This window comes from Stomoxys calcitrans, chromosome 5, assembly GCF_963082655.1.
Source record: "Stomoxys calcitrans chromosome 5, idStoCalc2.1, whole genome shotgun sequence".
NCBI classification, from domain to species: Eukaryota; Metazoa; Arthropoda; class Insecta; order Diptera; family Muscidae; genus Stomoxys; species Stomoxys calcitrans.
Window position 1 is genome coordinate 14,893,958 of NC_081556.1, and position 21,110 is coordinate 14,915,067.

Sequence of the window (21,110 nt, forward strand, 5' to 3'; positions counted from 1 at the left end):
TTATAATAATCAATTTATTTTTTATTATTATTTTAATGTATCATAGATTATTAATAATATGTTTGTTGCTGTTGCTGTTGTTATCATTTATTTAATATATTTATATTTCTATATATATATAAATAGCTATATATATATACGTATGTTTAAATTATGTTTTGTGTGTGTGTGTGTGAGTTTTGTGTTTCAATAAATTGCCTTACAAAAAAAACATTTCACAATGTTTTTATTTGCTTTTCTTATATTCTTTTTTTTTCTTATTTAGTTTTATATATAAAATCACGCCGCTGATGTTGTTCTTTATATCTCCCAATTTTATGTTGGTGTTGCTTTGGAGAGTGTGGCCGCTTTTGCGCTTTTTTTGTGTTGTGGGGAGGCAGGGGAAGTAAAAAATATTGGTTTAGCCAGTACATGCTTTTCTTATGTGTTAGATATTTGTTTTTGTTTTTTTCCATTATAATTATTTAAAAATAAGTTATCAGATCCAAATTTTACTTGTTGACTAAAGATAATTCTTTTATCTTCGGTTAAACTCAGATTTGATAGCTGCACAGTGAGCGAGAGAGAGATGAGAGAGAACGAAATTTTGATTAGTCATCTGATTAATTCAAGTATGACTTGATTTCGCACTTACCATCTATAATTTCTTGTTTTACTTTTTGTATTTCGGTTTTCATTTCTCTAACAATTTCAGCCTTTAATTGTTCCAAATCACTACCAGATAATGCCGCCACAGATAAACCATCTCCATTGACCTGTTGGAAGAAATTAAAAATAATTACAATTAAAAAAATTTCTACAAAAATTAATTTTTTATTAAATGGAGCTAGGCATTAAGCTAAACCTAGCTTATTCCCTTAATAAACTGCTTTCGTGAGTTTACCTGCTAGATGAATTTCGAAAGAAATGTTTATAACGATCTATGCATATACAATAAAATACCCATTTTGTACAATAATTGCTATGTATGCTCTACGAGAAAATGAGCCCGCCTAAAGAGGCGGTCCATAAAGCGACACCACCACCACTTTATTAAAAAACAAGTAAAAAGCTGTTAAGTTCGGCCGGGCCGAACTTTGGATACCTATCACCTCGGGTATTTATGTAAGCCACCTTTCGTCAAAATCCGGTGCAAAATGCATACCTTATGCCCCAGAGCAGCTATATCGAAATATGTTCCGATTTGGAACAAATACTAATAAGTACAAATTGATCAATTGTGTATAATAAAATATTGATATTTTTAGTAGCTATATCTAAAAATAAACCGATCCGAACCATATACAATACGGATGTCGAAAAGCCTAACATAAGTCACTGTGTCACATTTCGGCGAAATCGGATTATAAATGCGCCGTTTATGGGGCAAAAACTTTAAATAGAGATATCGGGCTATGTGGCTGCTATATCCAAATCTGGACCGTTTTAAGCCATGTTGCAGAAAAATTTCGAAGAGCTTAACCCAACTCACTGTCCCAAATTTTGGTAAAATCGGACAATAAATGCGCCTTTTATGGGCGCAAGACCTTCAATCGAGAGATCGGTCTTATGACAGCTATATCCAAATCTAGACCGATCTGGGCCAAATTGAACAAGGATATCGAAGGGCCTAACACAACTCACTGTCCCAAATTTTGGTAAAATCGGATAATAAATGCCCTTTTTATGGGCCCAAAGCCTTAAATCGAGTGATAGATCTATATGGTAGCTATATTCAAATCTGGACCGATCTGTGCCATATTACAGAAGTATGTCGAGGGGCTTAACATAACTCACTGTCCCAAATTTCGGCGAAATCGGACAATATATGCGCCTTTTATGGCCCCAAAACCTTAAATCGAGAGATCGGTCTATATGGCAGCTATATCCAAATCTAGACAGATCTGGGCCAAATTGAACAAGGATGTCGAAGGGCCTAACACAATTCACTGTCCCAAATTTTGGTAAAATCGGACAATAAATGCGCCTTTAATGGGCTCAAAGCCTTAAATCGAGAGATCGGTCTATATAACAGCTATATTCAAATCTAGGGCGATCTGGACCAAATTGAACAAGGATGTCGAAGAGCCTAATACAACTCACTGTCCCAAATTTTGGTAAAATCGGACAATAAATGCGCCTTTAATGGGTCCAAAGCCTTAAATCGAGAGATCGGTCTATATGGCAGCTATATCCAAATCTAGACCGATCTGTGCCATATTGCAGAAGTATGTCGAAGGGCTTAACACAACTCACTGTTCCAAATTTAGACGCTTTTGGACAATAAATGCGCCTTTTATGGGCCCAAAGACTTCAATCGAGAGATCGGTCTATATGGCAGCTATATCCAAATCTAGACCGATCTTGGCCAAATTGAAGAAGGATGTCAGGGGGCCTAACACAACTCACTGTCCCAAATTTCAGCAAAATCGGATAATAAATGCGCCTTTTATGGGCCCAAAGCCTTAAATCGAGGCCTAACACAACTCACTGCACCAAATTTCAGCAAAATCGGATAATAAATGTGGCTTTTATGGGCCTAAGACCCTAAATCGGCGGATCGGTCTATATGGGGGCTATATCAAGATATAATCCGATATAGCCCATCCTCGAACTTAACCTGCTTATGGACAAAAAGAAGAATCTTCGCAGAGTTTCAGCTCAATATCTCTATTTTTAAAGACTGTAGCGTGATTTCAACAGACAGACGGACGGACACGGCTAGATCGTCTTAGATTTTTACGCTGATCAAGAATATATATACTTTATATGATTGGAAAAGGATATTTCGATGTGTTGGGTATAATAAGGCTCTGGTTTCAATATTAAGTGCCTATCATGCTCGATAACAAGGCGAGCTATTGGTGCCTTAAAATAACCAATGGCCATCACGCTCCCGCGGCGATTGTTCCTATGGACTGGAACGAGCTTGCTCACCATTAGGAACTAGATGAAGATAGCTACCCCCACATGCAAATATGATGAATGAACTCTGACAAATCTCATCGACTGGCTTGTGGTATCCGGAAGGTATTCTTTTACGTACCATGTTTTCTACGGGCAACGATCAACTTTACAGAAACTCCATAAAGACCCTAAGAACTTTGACACGAAGCTTCGGACCATAAGCACCACGTTCTATGGTAAGAAGAACTGCTTCAGAGAACTGACACCCCCCTCAGATGTGCTTGTTGTCGAGAGGTAATCCCGAGACATCATTAACGCAGCAGCCGCTCCCTTTATACCAGTCGGTCGAATACCCCAAGTGAGACCCAATTTCCCGGCGCAGGCAGTTGTATCCGCAGACGAGCGTGATGGGATTCGTTGTACGGACCCCACTTATTCCAGAATCAAGGAGCTGAATTTGGAGGTAAACAGGGTAGACAAAGAACATAAGCGGAATTTTTGGCTGAAGCGTTTGGAGCAATGTAACTTAGGCAAGCTGTGGTCTGCTGTCTCTCGAACCCCCGTAGAAGGGGTAACATGACCTCAGTCACTTTTGGCGACGTAATTGAGTATCTGCAGGTTGTTCAAGCGTCAATTTATTGTACATCCCGGGAGTGATAGTGCCAGAAGGAGAGACATTCGTCGTATCCGTGGTCACTGAGCCAATGGACAGCCATCACAATTAACTGTGGACAAAGTTACGAATCTAACCTGTGGCATCAAGTCATCCAAGGCGTTGGGATTCTACGGAATCCCTACATTGATGCTCAATAATAGGATTTATCTGGAGTTCAGTACCTTACAACTGTCCTCAATCTGCCTTGGAACACTCTTATAGTACTCGATGTCTGGAAAATGGGCAGAGTGATCCCCCTATTGAAACCGGAAAGGACTCGAGCAAGAGGGAGTCATATAAAGCGATCGCCCTTCCCTTACCAGTAGCTAAGACGCTTGAAGGACTATTTCTCTTGAGCCTCGGAGAATTTCCAATCGCCGGGCATCAACATGGATTTCGAAGCTTGCATGGCACAACAAGTGTTTTGAAAGTCATCACCGCACACATTTGCTGTGACTTTGATCAGCCCAGGCCATCTGATAGAACGGTCCTCGTGAACATGAACCTAACAAAGGCTTTAGACACAGTCAGCCATGTCAAACTAGTTGAGGTCATCACCAAAACGTCCCTCCAGCCAGGCCTTAAACGCTGAATCGCGAATTATCTGAGTGGTCGCCAGTCATTTGTGCAATTTAGGGATATAAAATCCAAGCACTGTGAAGTGAAACACAGAGTTCGCCAAGGCGGTGTGATATCTACGGCACTGTGTAACTTCTACCTATCCTCCATTCCGCACTATGGACGTTCTTCGAATCTACTGGGGACTGGTGCGACTGCTGGCTACATGCGGCACGCGAATGGATGTTGTGCTAGGGGAGTCTTTCCTTGTCGACAGACTGCACACCGTCTTTCCGAAAAGGGTTCCCTGGGGTGGGAGTGACCCGCTTTTCCCAGCAATTTTGAATACTCGGATGGATCTCTATTTCTAATAATTTTTTAAAAATTCCACCAATCAGCTGGTATCTGATCCCGCCGAGAACAACGGCAAATGCTTTCAGTAGTGGTTATCCCCTTCTAGGGCAACTTCTCTACTATGGCCCAGAGCCTTTTTTCCTTAAGAAAACAACTCCCACTTACCTTTAGTATCGTTTCTTCACTTGCACTGCCGAAACGTTTGCGCATGGGTCGAGGTGATTCACTGCCACTATTCGATGTATTGTGTGAGTTTGCATTTGAATTGCTGGAATTGGCTGACGATGATGAACCCAATTTATGGGGTAAAGTATTGGATTTTTCCCAAGGTCGTTGTTTAACTTCTGGTTCCGGTTCAGGCTGCAACAAAAGAAATGCAAATCATGCACATTTTAATACAAAAATAATGAGTTGATCCCGCTGGCTTACCTCCTTCTTCTCAGCCTGGGCTCGTCGCCTTGCTAATGTTTTGGCCATTTCATCCATCATGGAAGCCATACCGCCACCGCCACCTCCACTGCCACCGCCTCCGCGGCCGATAGTTCCATAGTTACCACTACCACCACTGGGTGTGCTGCTACCGCTGTTCTCTGTGGCTGCTGGGGTAGACTGCAGGAATATACAAAGACAGCAATTAAAGAGTTTCTAAAAACCAATGCAACAATTTAAATTTCTTACCTTCTTTTTCAATTTGGCCTGCTGCAGTTGGGCAGCCAGCGAGCCCATTAGATCTGCTTGAGGATCATCCTTTTTCGCCGCTGCACCACCGCCTCCTCCACCCACAGGAGGCGGCGGAGGTGGTGGTGGTGCTGCCGGACCCCCCATTGCTGGCGGAGCCGGAGGGGCAGGAGGCTGAGGTGGTGGTGGCACTGGGGCTCCACCGCCCACATTTCCATTATACATGGGCGGAGCACCGCCAAATGCCGGTGGTGGTGGGGGAGCTGGCGCCCCGGGTACGGGAGCTCCACCTGGACCACCACCACCACTAGTACTACTCATGCGATTGAGTGGCGGTGGCATAGGTACATTGCCAACGGGAGCATTACTATTGACTGGCATCATTGGTGGTGCCCCGGGCACCTGACCATAGGGATTCTCTGCTGTCTGCTGTACCTGGCCACCACCATTCATTTGACCATAAGCATTTGGTGGCGCTGGCGGACCATTAGGCATGGCCGGTGGCTGTGGTGGTTGCGGTGGCATGGGTATACCACCCATTTGTGGCTGACCGCCATAAATGCCATTGGCGCTCTGTGAGTTTGGTATGCCTGGACCCATTTGTTGCTGCGAAGACACATAATGAGGACCGCCGCCGTTCTGATGTGGCGGCGGCATGGGAGGTTGGGGTGCTTGAGGTATCATTCCACCGATTGGCTGCTGTTGCGGATATTGATGCACATTAAGATTTGGATTAGAATTCGACAAGACATAGTGAGGTTGCTGATACTATGTGATTGATTGTATGGATTTATTATTGGTGGTGTGGTGAGAGTGGAGTAAAATGTTGCGAATCGAGGTGAATTGAGTTGAGTTTATGAATTTGAGTTGAGTTTAAGAATTTGAATTTGGCAAATATTTTATAGGAGTTTGGAGTTTAAGACGATTGGAATGGTTTTCGGCCAATTTTTTGTTTTAGATTTTGGACAGGGATACATCATTTTCATTGTTGAGTTTGGTAGTTAGGTAGTTGGTAGGTATTGTGGGTTGAGTAGCAGGAATAGTTTTGTATAAATTGGATTTTTTTTTTTTGATATTTTTAGATGTTGGGTTCAAGCAGTAGTTTGGTTTGTGGTTTTACAAAGTTGTAAAGCGTTCAGGCATGAAATGGAATGAGACAAAAAAGATACAAACAAGAAATCAAATGATAGAAAATATAATACAGACAAATCCACAAAAACTTATTTCAATTGAAAAAAGTATTTTCGCTACTACTACAACATGCAAATAGCGGCAGTGATGGGCGCAACAAATTGGAAAAAAAACTAAAAGTAACAAAGTTTTGGAAATGAAAATTAAGAAAACATTTTGGAACCAAAAGTTTTAATGAAAAAAATTTTGGGAAATTTTGTGATGGGTTACCATAATCTTCATTCAGGAGAAGATGATCACTCTCAGGCAGGTCTTGATAAGAATATCGTAAAGCTAAGGTTAATGTGAACAGTGGTGGTATAGGAATAGTAACTGGCATCAGCCTACGGATAATGGTGGAAACTTAAACTGCAAAAATGAGAGCAAATTGCCAAAAGTAAAAAAAATCTAAAGATCCACCACTGACCAAACAAAAAGTTTGGCAAAATGTGCAAAAAAAATGGTAACCCCATATCACAAAGGTCTCTTAGAAAAATAAAAAAAAAAAAAACAACAAATTTAGGCCAAATGAAATGAAAAGTCAACAAGAAATAAATAATGTACATGAACAAATAAATATTCAAAAAACCAAAAATCTATACAAAAAAATAGGAAAATTATGGAAACAATTGGTGGACTAACCTGATTTGGTTGCTGCTGATAACCGCCAGCATTGACCATTTGTTGTGTGGCATAGAGTCCATGCTGCTGTTGCTGCTGCTGTGGCGGTTGTTGCATCTGTGTTGGAGCATGATATTGCTGCTGCTGTTGTTGTTGACCCGGTCCTGGTGGTATCTGCTGTTGTTGTTGTTGTGGCTGCATTGGCGGCTGTGGATGTTGTTGCATGCCGTTCTGTGTCGGTCCACCGCCAGTTGTATGACCATACATTGAATGTTGTTGTTGCTGTTGCTGCTGCTGTTGCATGTGTGGTGGCTGTGGTGCTGGTGGAGCACTAAGGGAATTCCTTTAGTGTTTAAGTAATTTTGAAAGATTGCAACAAAAAAACATAAAAAAAACAAAAATGGTTGTGTTTTCGAAAAGTTTTTTTTTCGTTTGAGTGTGAGTTGTTTTAAATGAAATGGTGATGTTGTAGATAAGTAGTTATGTTAATTTTTTTTTTTCAATTTCAAACAATATTGCCATGTATGAAAAATGGGAGGGGAAAAATGGTAATTTGAAAAGGAATAGAGAAGATGGAAAGGAAAAAGAATAGCAAAATATGGATTTACGGTAGAGGAAACATTGGAGGGGGAAAAAAGTAGATATAAAAATAAATGGGGTTACAGATTGGGGAATAAAGGGATAAAAGAAAAAAAGTTGTGTAGTAGGAAAAAGGTAATAGTTAATATTGTATATTAAAAATAATAGAAAATAAATATGAAATAAAAGATATATACAAAAAAAGATATATAAAAAATAAATATAAAATAAACGATATAAAAAAAATCAATGAATGAATAAAAAAACAAATATAAAGTAACAATAAGTAAATAAAAAATATAAATAATTAATTTTTTATGTGGATAAAAATTTCAATTCAAAATGTAGATACAATTTTTTGGATAATTTTCAGAATAAATAAATGTATCAATAAATTAATATATAGTAAATTAATATTAAAAAAATAAATAAATACATAAAACATGAATAAATGAGTATATAAAAATTAACAATAAATAAATAAAAACATTAATGTATTAATACATAAAAAATTATTAATTTTTTTTTTTGTTTTTGGGGACATAATTTCGATTCAAATTGTAGATACAATTTTTCACATTAAATTTAAAACAAAAATTTTAAAAATATATAAAGCAAAATATTTTCAAAAAATAAAATATAAAAAACATTTTTAGATAAAAAAAAATTTTGGATTAAAGAAAGAAAAAATATATTTGAAATAGATTTATAGAAAAAAATTAGATAAAATTTTCGGATAAGATTGGTAGATAAAAGTGTTGGATAAGATGTTGATACAATTTTTGGATAAAAATTTTGAATAAAAGAATTTTTTGGATAGAAGTTGTTGATAATATATTGATAAAAATTTGGGATTAAAATATTGAATACAATTTTAGCGGAAATTATAAAATGTTGGTAAAAATTTTGGATAAGATAGGAAGACAAATTTTTTTGGGATAGAATTTTTCAATCATAATTTTGGATAAAATTTTCGGATAAAATTGTTAGATAATTTTTCGGACAAAAATTTTAGACACAAATTTTGGATAAAAATTTCGTATACAAATTTTGGATAAAAATTTTGGAAAAAAATTTTGGGATAAAAATTTTGGAAAAAAATTTTGGATAAAAATTTTGGAAAAAAAATTTAGGGATAAAAATTTTGGACACAAATTTTGTGATAAAAATATTGGATAAAAATAATGGATACCAGTTGATGGACATTTTCGATACAATTTTAACAGTTATATTTTTTTTTGATAAACATTTTGGATACAAATTTGGAGGAATTTTTCGGATAAGATTGGGAGATAAAAGTTTTTAATAAAATGTTGACAAAAATTTAACAGTAACATTTTATTGGAATGCAAATTATGGATAGAAATTTTGGATAAAAATTACGAATAAAAATTTTGGAAACAAGTTTGGAGGACATTTTTGGATAAGATTTGTAGATAAAAGTTTTAGATAATTTATTGATCAAATTTTCGGATAAATTTTTGATAAAATTTTGAATAAAATTATTGGATACAAGATTGGAGAAATTTTTCGGATAAGATTGGTAGTTAAAGGTTGATGTTGATAGAATTTTATCAGTTTAATTTTTTTCGGATACAAATTTTGGATAAAAATTTTGGATAAACATTTTCGGGTAAGATTGGGAGATAAAAGTTTTGGGTAAAATATTGATACATTTTTCAACGAAATTTTGGAAAAAAGGATTGGATACAAGTTTGGAAGAAATTTTGGATTAACATTTCGGATAAAAATGTTGTATAAAAATTTTGGATAAAATTTTTGAATAAAAATTTTGGATAAATATATAGGATACAATTTTGGAGGAAATTTTCGGATAAGATTGGTAGATAAAAGTTTTTGATAAAATAAAAATTTTGGATAGAAATTTTGGATAAAAATTTTTGATAAAAGTTTGCAACAAATTTCGAATAAGATTGGAGGATAAAAGTTTTGGACAATGTTGATAGAATTTTCGGATAAAATTTTTGAAAATTAATTTTGGAAAAAAATTTTGGATCAAGTTTGGAGGGAATTTTCGGATAAGATCGGTGGATAAAGGTATTGGATAAAATGTTGATACATTTTTAACAGTTAAATTTTTTTTGGATAAACATTTTGGATACAAGTTTAGAGGAAATTTTCCGATAAGATTGGGAGATAAGTTTTTGATAAAATGTTGATACATTTTAACAGTTAAATTTTTTTCGAATAAAAATTTTGGATAAAAAATTTGGATACAAGTTTGGAGGGAATTTTCAAATAAGATTTGTAGATAAAAGTTTTGGATAAAATTTTTGGAACAAATTTTTGGAAAGAAATTTTGGATGAAAATATTGGATACAAGTTGGAAAGAAATTTTGAATAAAATTATTGGAAACAAGTTTGAAGGATATGATCGGATAAGATCGGTAGATAAAGGTTTTGGATAAAATGTTGATGAAATTTTAACAGTTAAATTTTTTACGGATAAAAATTTTGAGTAGAAATTTTGGATAAAAATTATGGATAAAAATTTTTGAAAAAAAATATTGGATACACATTTTTAATGGAAATTTTGGATAAAAATATTGTATACAAGTGTGAAGGAAATTTTGCGATAAAATAATAGTAGATGCAAGTTTTCGGGTACAAATTTTGGATAGGAATTTTGGGTAAAATGTTGAAAGAATTTTGGAACAAAAATTTTGAATGGAAATTTTGGGAAGTTTGGTTAAAAATAATAAAAATATATCATAATAATAATAAATATATATCATAATAATAAAAATAAATAAATAAAATTTTTGGATCAAAGTTTAAGATTAAAATATAAAATTTTGCATAAAATTGGGTAGAAATTATGGATACAATTTTTTTTGGACAAAAATTTGGTTAACCATGTTGGATTGAAAAATTTTGAATAAAATGTTGATAAAATTTTTGGATAAAAATGTTTTATCAACATTAATATAACCATTTTATTAAATTTTTTTAATAATTTCATAGAAATTATTTGAAAATAACAATCAATGGAGAAAATGATTACAAGTAAATTAAATTAAATTTTAGTAAAATTTTTGGTGAAATTAAGAAAAGAAGGTTTTTATAAAAACGTTCTCATAAAAAATGTTTTTATAAAAAAATGTGAATATAATTATCAATAATAATTCAAAACGAAGAAATAATGAAATTTTATAAAAAATTTGGGTATTATGAACGAAATTTTTTTTGAAAATCGGTTGAATAAACATTTAAGAAATAAGTTAAAATTAAAAACATAACAGAGAAAATTTTTTATATTTTTGAATATAATAAAAATTTCAGGTAGTTTTTGGATAACAGTTGTAGATAAAAATTTTGGATTAAATATTTGGATAAAATAAAATTTAAATAATAAAAATTTAAAAAATATTTTGGATACAATTTATAGATGAAATATAAACAAGAAAAAAATATTGTTATAATGTTAAGACAAAATTTTTGAAAAATTTCGAATCAAAATATTGTTGTTTAGACAAAATGAATAAAAATTTGGATAAAATGAAAGAAATTAAATTTATCCACAAAATTTTTAGAATAACATTTTTGACAAAATATCGGCCAAATTTTTTTAATAACATAAGATAATAATATTTGTATCAAATTGTTGGAAAAATGGGACAAGGAAATCATAGATAAGAAATTTAAATATAAATGTAATTAAATGAAATATAAAAGAAGAATTGGGATTTTAGATTTTGAATAAAATATCAGATAAAATTTTGGGTAAAAATTTCACACGATGTTTGGATAAAATGTGTAAACATTTTGTGATAAAATAAAACAAAATAAAATTTGTGGGTAGTTTTTAAAAGCATTTTTGATAAGTGTTTTGGATATATAAAAAAATATAATGAAATTCACAAAAAAAAAATATGGACGATAAAGATAATATTTTTGGATAAAATTTCAGACAAAAAGTTTAAAAAAGTGTTTGGATAAAAAGCAAAAATAAAATTAAATAATATAAAAAATTAAAATAATTAAAAACACAATAAAGTTAAACAAAATAAAATAAAATAATGATAAAATATAGCAAAATAAAATAAAATATATTGAATAGAAAAAATTAACAAAATTATTGGAATAAAGTAAAAAAAACATAAAATTAAAAACATACAAAAGTTATTGAAATAAAAGAAAATAAAAATCAAAAACCAAATATACAAAAGTTAAGTAAAAAATAATTAAAAATAGAAACCACATAAAATAAAACCACAAAAAATAAAAACACCAACAAAGGAAATAAAATGATAAACAATGAATTAAATTTGGACAAAAATTTTGGATAAGTTTTGATAAGATGTAATTTTTAGAAAAAAATTAAATAATATTTTCGGAAAAGACATTTTGATAATAATTTGGACGGGATCCCCATGGAGTATTAGTATAAAAAAAAAGTTGAGGAAGGATATGGTGGAGAAGGAGTAACGCGGATAAAACGTATAAATTGGAAATGTAAATAAACAAGAAATGAAAAATCCGTCGGACAAAAGCCAAATATTTGATAATCAGCATTTTAGCAGGGAAGAGGAAATAACATGGCATTATCAGTTCATAAAATTTCGATTAGTAAAAAGTTATCCATTCCAATGTGTTCATGAAAAGTGAAGAAATTACAAATGTTAGGTGTAGGTAATTGTGTTGTGGCATGTTGTTAAAACAATACAAGCAAGCATTTGCAGTTTTTGATGATGATTATTGTGTGTTGTTTTTTTTTTTTGTAGAGGTGATACAGAGTTACGATGATGGTGTTTCCAACATTACAAGACAGTGAGAGAAATCAGTAGTAGGTTATCACATAAATGATGATGTTAAGTTTAAGATTCATGGTAGCGGTGATCCAAAGTTACAAGTCGATACGTAGAAAAGTTGATACGTTGTCGAATGGTTGATTGATTGGTTGATTGGTGATTTTGATGTTTGATGTCGTTTGATATGTTGCGAAACGACACACAAGAGTTATATAAACAAAAAAGGACACACACAACACACACATTACCGAATTTTAAATAAAATAAAAGTTTTTTTTTTCGAAAATAAGAAACAAGAAACAAACAAAAATGGAGAAGACAAGAAATACATACTATGTGAGTAAAGATAGTCACGAGCAGTTATTATTTAAACTATAATTCAAAGAGTTTATCCACCACCCGTTTGTGTAGCGGGAGTGGAGAGACACTACAGCAAATACTCATACATACTTCTAACATTTATTGCACTATTTTCGTTCTTTAGAACATAGAAACACACAAGTGCCTTGAAAGGATTGACTAACCTGCTGGTACGATGATGACCCTGCTGTGGTGTCGGTGGGCTTTGTGGTATATTATTTTGATTTGTTTGAGAAGTGGGTGTCTGAGCCGATGGTGTTACCTGACCGGTTATCTGTTGTTGTTGCCGTAGTATGGCAGCATCTTCACTGGTCATAGTGCGATAGCCCATATCCTCTTCATAACCATTGCCATTTGTGGGTTGGCCAGGATTGTTAGCAACACGACCACTAAGAACCTGTTAAAAGGAAGGAAAAATAAAAAGAAATACAAAATTATGTAAATGATTGGTAGAATATTAAAACTTAGAGAATCGTAATAAAAATTTAGAGAATTTTTACTAAAATGTAGAAAGTAGAATTTTAACTACAATTTAGGGAATTTTAACATAATTTTAGGGAATTTTAACTAAAATTTAGGGAATTTTAACTAAAATTTTAGAGAATGTTGACTAAAATTTAGAGAATTTTTAACCAAAATTTAGAGAATTTTAGAAAAATTTAGAGGAATTTTAAATTAAAATTTAGAAAAATTTAAGAACAAATTTAAAGAACTTTTAACTAAAATTTAGAGAATTTAAACTAAAACATAGAGAACTTTAACTAAAATTAAGAGAAAATGTAAATAAAATTAATTTTTTTTCCATAAAACAAAAAAAAATACAAAATTGTATAAATCACTCCTAAAATATTAAAATTTAGAGAATTTTAACTAAAATTTAGAAAACTTTAACTAACATTTAGGGAATTTAAACTAAAATTTAAAGAATTTTAACTAAAATGTAGAGAATTTTACCAAAAATTTAGAGACATTTTAAATAAAAATAAAAAAAATTTAACTAAAATTAAGAGAAAATGTTAATGAAATATTTTTTTCTAAAACAAAAAAAGTTTAACTTTGAGAAAAAAAGATGGAAAAATAAAAACAAATACAAAATTACATAAATAATTCCTAGAATATTTTAACTTAAATTAAGAGAATTTTATCTAAAATTTAGCGAAATTTAGCTAAAATTAAGAGAACTTTAACTAAAATTTAGAGAATTTTAACTAAAATTTTTAGAATTCTAACTAAAATTTAGAGATTTTAACTGAAAATAAGAAACAATTGAACTAAAATTAAGAGAAAATGTTAATGAAATAATTTTTTTTTACTAAAACAAAACAAAAAGTTTATCTTTGAGAAAAAAAGATGGGAAAATAAAAAGAAATACAAAATTATATAAATGATTCCTAGAATATTAAAATTTAGAGAATTTTTACTACTATTTAGAGAGTTTTAACTAAAATTTAGAGAACTTTATTAAAAACTATGGGAATTTTAACTAAAATTTAGAGAATTTTACAAAAATCTTAAAAATTTTAACTAAAATTTGAAGAATTTTAACTAAAATTTATGAGAATTTTAACTAAAAATAAGAAAAAATTTAACTAAAAAAGTTTATCTTCGAAAAAAAAGATGGAAAAATAAAAAAAAAAAATACAAAATTATATAAATAATTCCTTGATAGAGAATTTTAACTAAAATTTTGAGAATTTTAACTAAAATTTAAGAGAATATTAACTAATAATAAGAAAAAGTTTAACTAAAAATTAGACAAAAAAAAAAAATGTTTTTTTACTAAAGCAAAAAAAGTTTATCTTCGAAAAAAAAGGATGGAAAAATAAAAAAAATACAAAATTATATAAATGATTCCTTGATAGAGAAATTGAACTAAAATTTAGAGAATTTTAACTAAAATTTTGAGAATTTTAACTAAAATTTTGAGAATTATAACTAAAAATAAGAAATTATGTAACTAACAATTAGACAATAAGTGTAAATAAAATTAATTTTTTTTTTTAAGCAAAAAAAGTTTTTCTTCGGAAAAAAAGATGGAAAAATAAAAAGAAATACAAAATTATTGGGTTGCCCAAAAAGTAATTGCGGTTTTTTTAAAAGAAACTAAATGCATTTTTAATAAAACTTAGAATGAACTTAAATCAAATGTACTTTTTTTACACTTTTTTTCTAAAGCAAACTAAAAGTAATAGCTGATAACTGACAGAAGAAAGAATGCAATTTCAGAGTCACAAGCTGTGAAAAAATTTGTCAACGCCGACTATATGAGAAATCCGCAATTACTTTTTGGGCAAACCAATATATAAATAATTCCTTGATAGAGAATTTAAACTAAAATTTAGAGAATTTTAACTAAAATTTAGAGAATTTTAACTAAAAATAAAAAAAAAATCAACTAAAAATTAGACAAAAAGTGTAAATAAAACAAAATTTTAGATGGAAAAATACAAAAAAATACAAAATTATGTAAACGATGCCTAGAATATTAAAATTTAGAGAATTTTAACTAAAATTTAGAGAATTTTAACATAAATTTATAGAATTTTAGCTAGATTGAAAATTTAACTAAAAATAGAAAAAAATTTGAACCAAAATCAAGAGAACATGTAAATAAAATTATTTTTTTTTTTTACTAGAGCAAAAAAAGTTTATGTTTGAGAAAAAAAGTTTATCTTTGAGAAAAAAAGATGAAAAAATAAAAAGAAATACAAAATTATGTAAATGATTCCTAGATTATTAAAATTTAGACAATTTTAATTCAAATTTTGAGAATTTAACTAAAATTTTGAGAACTTTAACTAAAATTTAAGAAATTTTTACTAAAAGGTAGAGAACTTTAACTAAAAATAAGAAAATATTTAAGTAAAATTAAGAATTTTTTTTTACTAAAACAAAAAACTTTGTTTTTTAGAAGAAATTTCATTGAAATTTGGATGCACAGTAAAATTCATTGAAGATCTGATTTTAAAAGTTTTTTTTTGGTAGAGTACTCACCTCCAATGCATGCATCATGGCCCTAGCAAAGGCTTCAGCATCATTTTGACTTGAGAAATTGAGACCATAGACATATTTGGAATCGCGCCATTGATGAAAAGTGGCAGTGGCTTGATTGTATTTCAGTCCTTTTAAGATGGAACAATTGATGACAACCTCATGATCTTGTAGCTTACGTCCCACCACACGAAATGTGTTATTCTGTTGATGATGATAGATTTGGACCTTGCTGAGGCCAGACGAGGTCCCCGAAGGCACCCATTTCTTTTGGTTATCATCGTAAACCATGACGGAGGCTCGTGCTCCGATAATACTTTGTTCACTAAAAAAGATACAAAAACAGTAGCACTGGCTTAAAACAAAATGGAATCAAAGCGCATGATAAAAATAGTTTACATAGAAAAACAAAACAGCAAATTAATTATCAGTTCATTGTTCTCTCTATTGTGCATAAACGCTTGAAATAAAGTCATTTGGCTTAAAAGTTTACATTAATTAATGACTAACTTAACAAAAGTCGTTTTTGCTTGATTGGCCAGCTGTTGAGGTCTGTTAATGAAACAAACGCCACACCACCACAAAGCCCCCATTAAATATTTAGTGCGTTTTTTTCACTCTGATAAAAAAAGGAAAATTCAAACTAAGAAAATTGCCTGCAATTACAAAGCTTCGTTTTTGATGGGTAATTTTTTTTCGTATATAACAAATTACAAAGCATTAAGACAATTTAATTTCTCACTTAATAGTTGGCGCTTACACAAAAAAACCAGTGACTGTTTATGATGGCATGATGAATGGTAATAGTTTTTTTTCAGAGGGTTTTTTGAATACTCCATAAAGAAAATTGAGATAATTGGTAATAATTTATTACATAGATAAATTACATTGTGGAGGCATATCTGGTTATAAAGATATAAAGTAATTGCGCTCTAATATCATATTAAAGGAGTTTTTAATTTTTAGCAGGGAATACAAACATGATATACAAATTTTAAGTTATCCAATATGATGTTTGGAGTATTAAAAGTCATTTGGTAACAGGTACAGGAATATGTAAATGTGATATTGGGTTGCCCAAAAAGTAATTGCGGATTTTTCATATAGTCGGCGTTGACAATTTTTTTCACAGCTTGTGACTCTGTAATTGCATTCTTTCTACTGTCAGTTATCAGCTGTTACTTTTAGCTTGCTTTAGAAAAAAAGTGTAAAAAAGTATATTTGATTAAAGTTCATTCTAAGTTTTATTAAAAATGCATTTACTTTCTTTTAAAAAATCCGCAATTACTTTTTGGGCAACCCAATAATTTTTTCTATAGAAATAATATTTTGTAAAAAATTTTCGTCCTTAGAGACTGGTTAAACCATATGCTAAGGAATAGGTGGATAAATTGTGTGTCCCATGGCATAAATATGTGGGAGAAAGTGGCACAAGGCACGCCACAGGGGGCATTTTATCGCCACTCCTATGGGTGACCTATTACGGATGCTGACTGAGTAGGGATTTCATGTTATAATACTTCTAAGGGGTAAGTATCCGAACGAGCTATGCAGAAGGGCTGAAAGGATCTTGCATATGACATATGACTGGGCTAGACCCAGAGGTCTCAATGTTAACCCAGAGAAGACTGAAATACGTCTGTTCACGAGGAAGACAAAGGTAGGCCAATTTAACGCACCACGTTTCCTCAATAAGACGAGTTCCATATCGGACAAGGTCATCGTCCAAGGTGTGATCTTGGACAGGAAACTGCATTGGAAGTGTCACATTCATGAGCGTACTGAAACGGCTCACAGATTTTAGGCATTATGTAGATCGGGCGTAGGCTCGAAATGGGGCCTGAATCCGAGGATAGTCCACTGGCTCTAGAGGAACGTGATTAGACCAATACTTACTTAGGCCTCAGTAGTTTGGTGGACTGCTTTGGAGAAATAGTGCAACATAAGGACCATACAACAGGTTCACAGAACATGTTGTCCTGGCATAGGCGGAGCGATAAGGACCACGCCCACTGGGGCACTGGAGACTATTCTAGATATTCGATCCATTGACATACAGATTAAGTGTGAGGTAGCCACTGTGGCTATGAGACTTAAGGCGAGGGTAGCAGCGATTTAATCTAGGCGACGATAGGAAACCTGGAAGGAAGGAAAGAGGTTTCCGATCGGATACCTGAGATGAACGTTGAAGTCGAGTGCGAGACACTGCTGCCATCGGCACAGTCTTGGATTGACGGAAACCTAGTATTGCCATCTGCAAGATCATGTTACATGGATGGATCAAAGCTAGAGGACAGAGTGGGCCTGTGGGTTTACATTGAGAACGCAGGGACTGCGATCTGTTTTAGACTGCCTGACCATAATACGGTCCTGCAGGCGGAGATCAGGCTGATCACGGAATGCGTGAAGTGGTGTGGTGCTAACGCGTGGACGATGAGTATGAACATCTTTACCGACAGTGAAATTGCCATAAGGGCAAAAACAACCAGGACGGTAAGGTCACGAACAGTCTTGCAGTGTTGCCATCCTTCTCTGAGGATAGCAAAATCCTCATCGTTTGGGTGCCGGACCATAGCGGAGTAAGGGGGAATGAAAGGGCAGACGATTTGGCGGTGAAGGCCAGAGGACTGCCGTCAATAAATTTGATTAATCCGAAGCCTTTCGGGTCGACGCAGTCCGAGTTAAGGGAGTGGGCGACTAACGCGAAACAGTCGGTAAAATTGGAAATTTTGCCCATGAACATTCCACTGAGGAACAGGGACGAACTTCTCACATATCAATGAGTGCAGTCCGATTGAAGTTTAAGATAAGGGACCTTCTTTTTATATCCGCAGTGCGACACCTCTTTAAAGAGAAGTTGTACTTGGGATAGTACCTCGCAGATTTTGCCAGCATTAGGAGAGGAAAACCACCGCTGAAAATGTTTTCTGATGGTCTCGCCAGGATTCAAACCCAGGCGTTATGCGTTATAGACGGACAGGGTAACCTCTGCGCTACGGTGGCCTCCAATGTCAATATGGGGCTCAAATGTAAGGTATTCGAGAGTAGATTACGAACCTTGCATACAACATCAGTTCGAAGTGTAGGGGGTTACCCCACTCCCCAAAAATGACCCAAATGGGCCTATGACCCTTCATGACTATATGAGACTCGCTTTGTTCCGTAGAATCAAAAACTGCTGAACCGATTTTCCTGAAATTTTCACAGATTGTGTAGATTGGTCTGAAAGGAAACATAGGCTATATATACTTTTGATATCGGAAGGGAGCCGGACCCTCCCCCTTATACCAAATACACCACCCGAAATCAAAAGTGGACCGATCGGAACAATATGGGTGTCAAATGAAAGGTATTGGAGAGTAGAATACGAAAACGGTATTAAAATTTGAGTCTTAATACCCATCGGGCCGCCCAAACCACAAAACTCTCCCAAACAGACATATTGGATGTTCATGTCAATCTAGCATACAAAATCAGTTCAAAGTGTAGGGGTCACCCCAACTCCAAAAACGACCCATCATAACTATATGAGACTCGGTTTGTTCCGCAGAATAAAAAACGGCTGAAGCGATATTCTTAAAATTTCCCAGATTATGAAGGTTTTTGTGGAAGGAAACATAGGTTACATAATTTTTAGATATCGGATGGTGGCGGACCCACCTCCTTACCTCAAAAATGCTACCCAAAACCAAAAATGGACTGATAGGCACATTATGGATATCAAACGAAAGGTATTTGAAACTAGAAATCGAGTACCCAGCGTGCCGACCCAATCCCAAAACTCATCTTAACAGATATATTCGACGTTCATGCCAATATGAGACTCAAATGAAAAGTATTCGGCAGTAGATTACAAATATAGCATAAAAATTAGGTACAAGTTATGGGAGGTCACCCCACCTCCAAATGACCATATCACCCGACCATGGCTACATGGGATTCAAAAGAAAGATATTTGGGAGTAGATATGAAGTTTAGGTGGCGCTTTTCTTTCAAAAAATACGTCAAATAGTTTAATTGACCCATTATGACAATATGGAACTCAAATGAAAGGTATTGGAGAGTAGAAAACGAATTTGATATCTAATTTTGGAACCAAATGTTTGGAGGTACGCGCTAAAGCCCCCCTAAACTGAACTTCTTTTCCGAATATGGAGCTCAAATCAAAGGTATTTGGGAGTAAAGGATGAATTTGCTAGGGCAAAGTGCCGGTGGCCGCCCCAGCACCAAAACACCCTCCAAACGATTCATATTTACCGACCATGGAAATATCGGGCTCAAATTAAAGAAATTTAGGAGTGGAGCACGAATTTGATATGCATATTTGAGTCGAAGTGTCTCCCCTAAAAAGCACTTCTCATTACCCCCATAATTTTCAAAAATACCAGATCTCGCAGATAGGTAATGTGATTCGTACGAAATTTTTTTGCACTCTCACAGTCACAAAGAACAAAACATGGCCGTGTCGTGTGCGGCTTGGGCCGCCCAAAACCAGCCAAGGCGTTTTTTTTGAAATGCTTTATTATGACTTATAAAGGCCCACGAAAACTGTGTATCCACTATGAACTGCCACCCTATACTTGTTTCATTTATTCTATGGAAGTTGGCTTTCTTATTACATGCTTTCTTAGACCAAAAGCATCTTTCATGTTATGCTTTCCCGGAAAATCCAACCAACGAAACCCCCATAGAACAAGATCAACAAAAATACAATCCAGATAATTTAATCAAAGCAGCTACTCAGAATTGTTTTTCCTTCTACAAGAGGAAGAAGAAAAACCATTCGTAGAACACTTGAAACAGGAAGTGCGTTCTGCTACCAGAATAAGAAAAATTTGATATGCAACAATTTCAAAGACAACATTCTCCAATGTTGATGTTGAACGAACACCTGACAAGAAACAAACAAAAACAAGCAATGATTCATACACTCAATCACTATTTCTACGATTTCCGATGAATAATTCACACATAGAATAAAATCTTAATTTCTAATCGAAAACAAAGAACTCTACTCAAAGCTGCTGGGCAATAATAAGGTGAAATAACATTTGAACAATTAAAATTAAATAAAAGAGAACAGCATGCTGGTTGTAAAATAATTTGAAATAAAAACCTTTACACCATCAAACAGGTATCTATTTAAACGCTGGATGGATGTATGTGAGCATGAGTGGAGCTTGATTTCTGTGATAGCCCGTGGGGAGGTAGCTACTTAGGTTAGACTTGAAATGATAGTAATGAATTCTTTGTTGATAAAAGTGAGAATTACCAAAGCAACAGCACGTATAGATTAAGAGATACAACTGTTCATTCGTCTAATTTTTTCAGCTCATCATATCTGTATGAGGAGATTCAAGCATAACCCAGCACAAATTGAAGAGTTCACTGTGCCTCAGCTTCAAGCCAGCCACTCGACTCCATTGCTCCACTTCTATCTATTAAGTGAGCAAGCAGCACATACCACAGCCAACTGTAGCATGTAC

The 21,110-nt window shown here is 33.2% G+C and overlaps 1 protein-coding gene across 6 annotated transcripts in view; it reads right to left on the reverse strand.

The window, feature by feature from the left end:
• Positions 1-221: 221 nt before the first annotated feature.
• Positions 222-21,110, reverse strand: part of LOC106080713 (protein enabled) — an 80,973-nt gene continuing 60,084 nt past the window's right edge. For 3 of the 6 annotated variants that reach the window (XM_059369033.1, XM_059369031.1, XM_059369027.1), the window contains exons 2-9: positions 15,628-15,949; positions 12,798-13,030; positions 6,944-7,265; positions 5,132-5,899; positions 4,883-5,062; positions 4,619-4,813; positions 635-755; positions 222-546 (exon numbers count right to left, since the gene is read on the reverse strand). In XM_059369033.1, coding sequence (XP_059225016.1) covers positions 518-546; positions 635-755; positions 4,619-4,813; positions 4,883-5,062; positions 5,132-5,899; positions 6,944-7,265; positions 12,798-13,030; positions 15,628-15,949 — 2,170 coding nt within the window. In that variant the 3' untranslated portion in view covers positions 222-517. The remainder of the gene's footprint in view (positions 547-634; positions 756-4,618; positions 4,814-4,882; positions 5,063-5,131; positions 5,900-6,943; positions 7,266-12,797; positions 13,031-15,627; positions 15,950-21,110) is intronic. The other 3 variants (XM_059369028.1, XM_059369030.1, XM_059369029.1) reach the window with 3 other exon arrangements.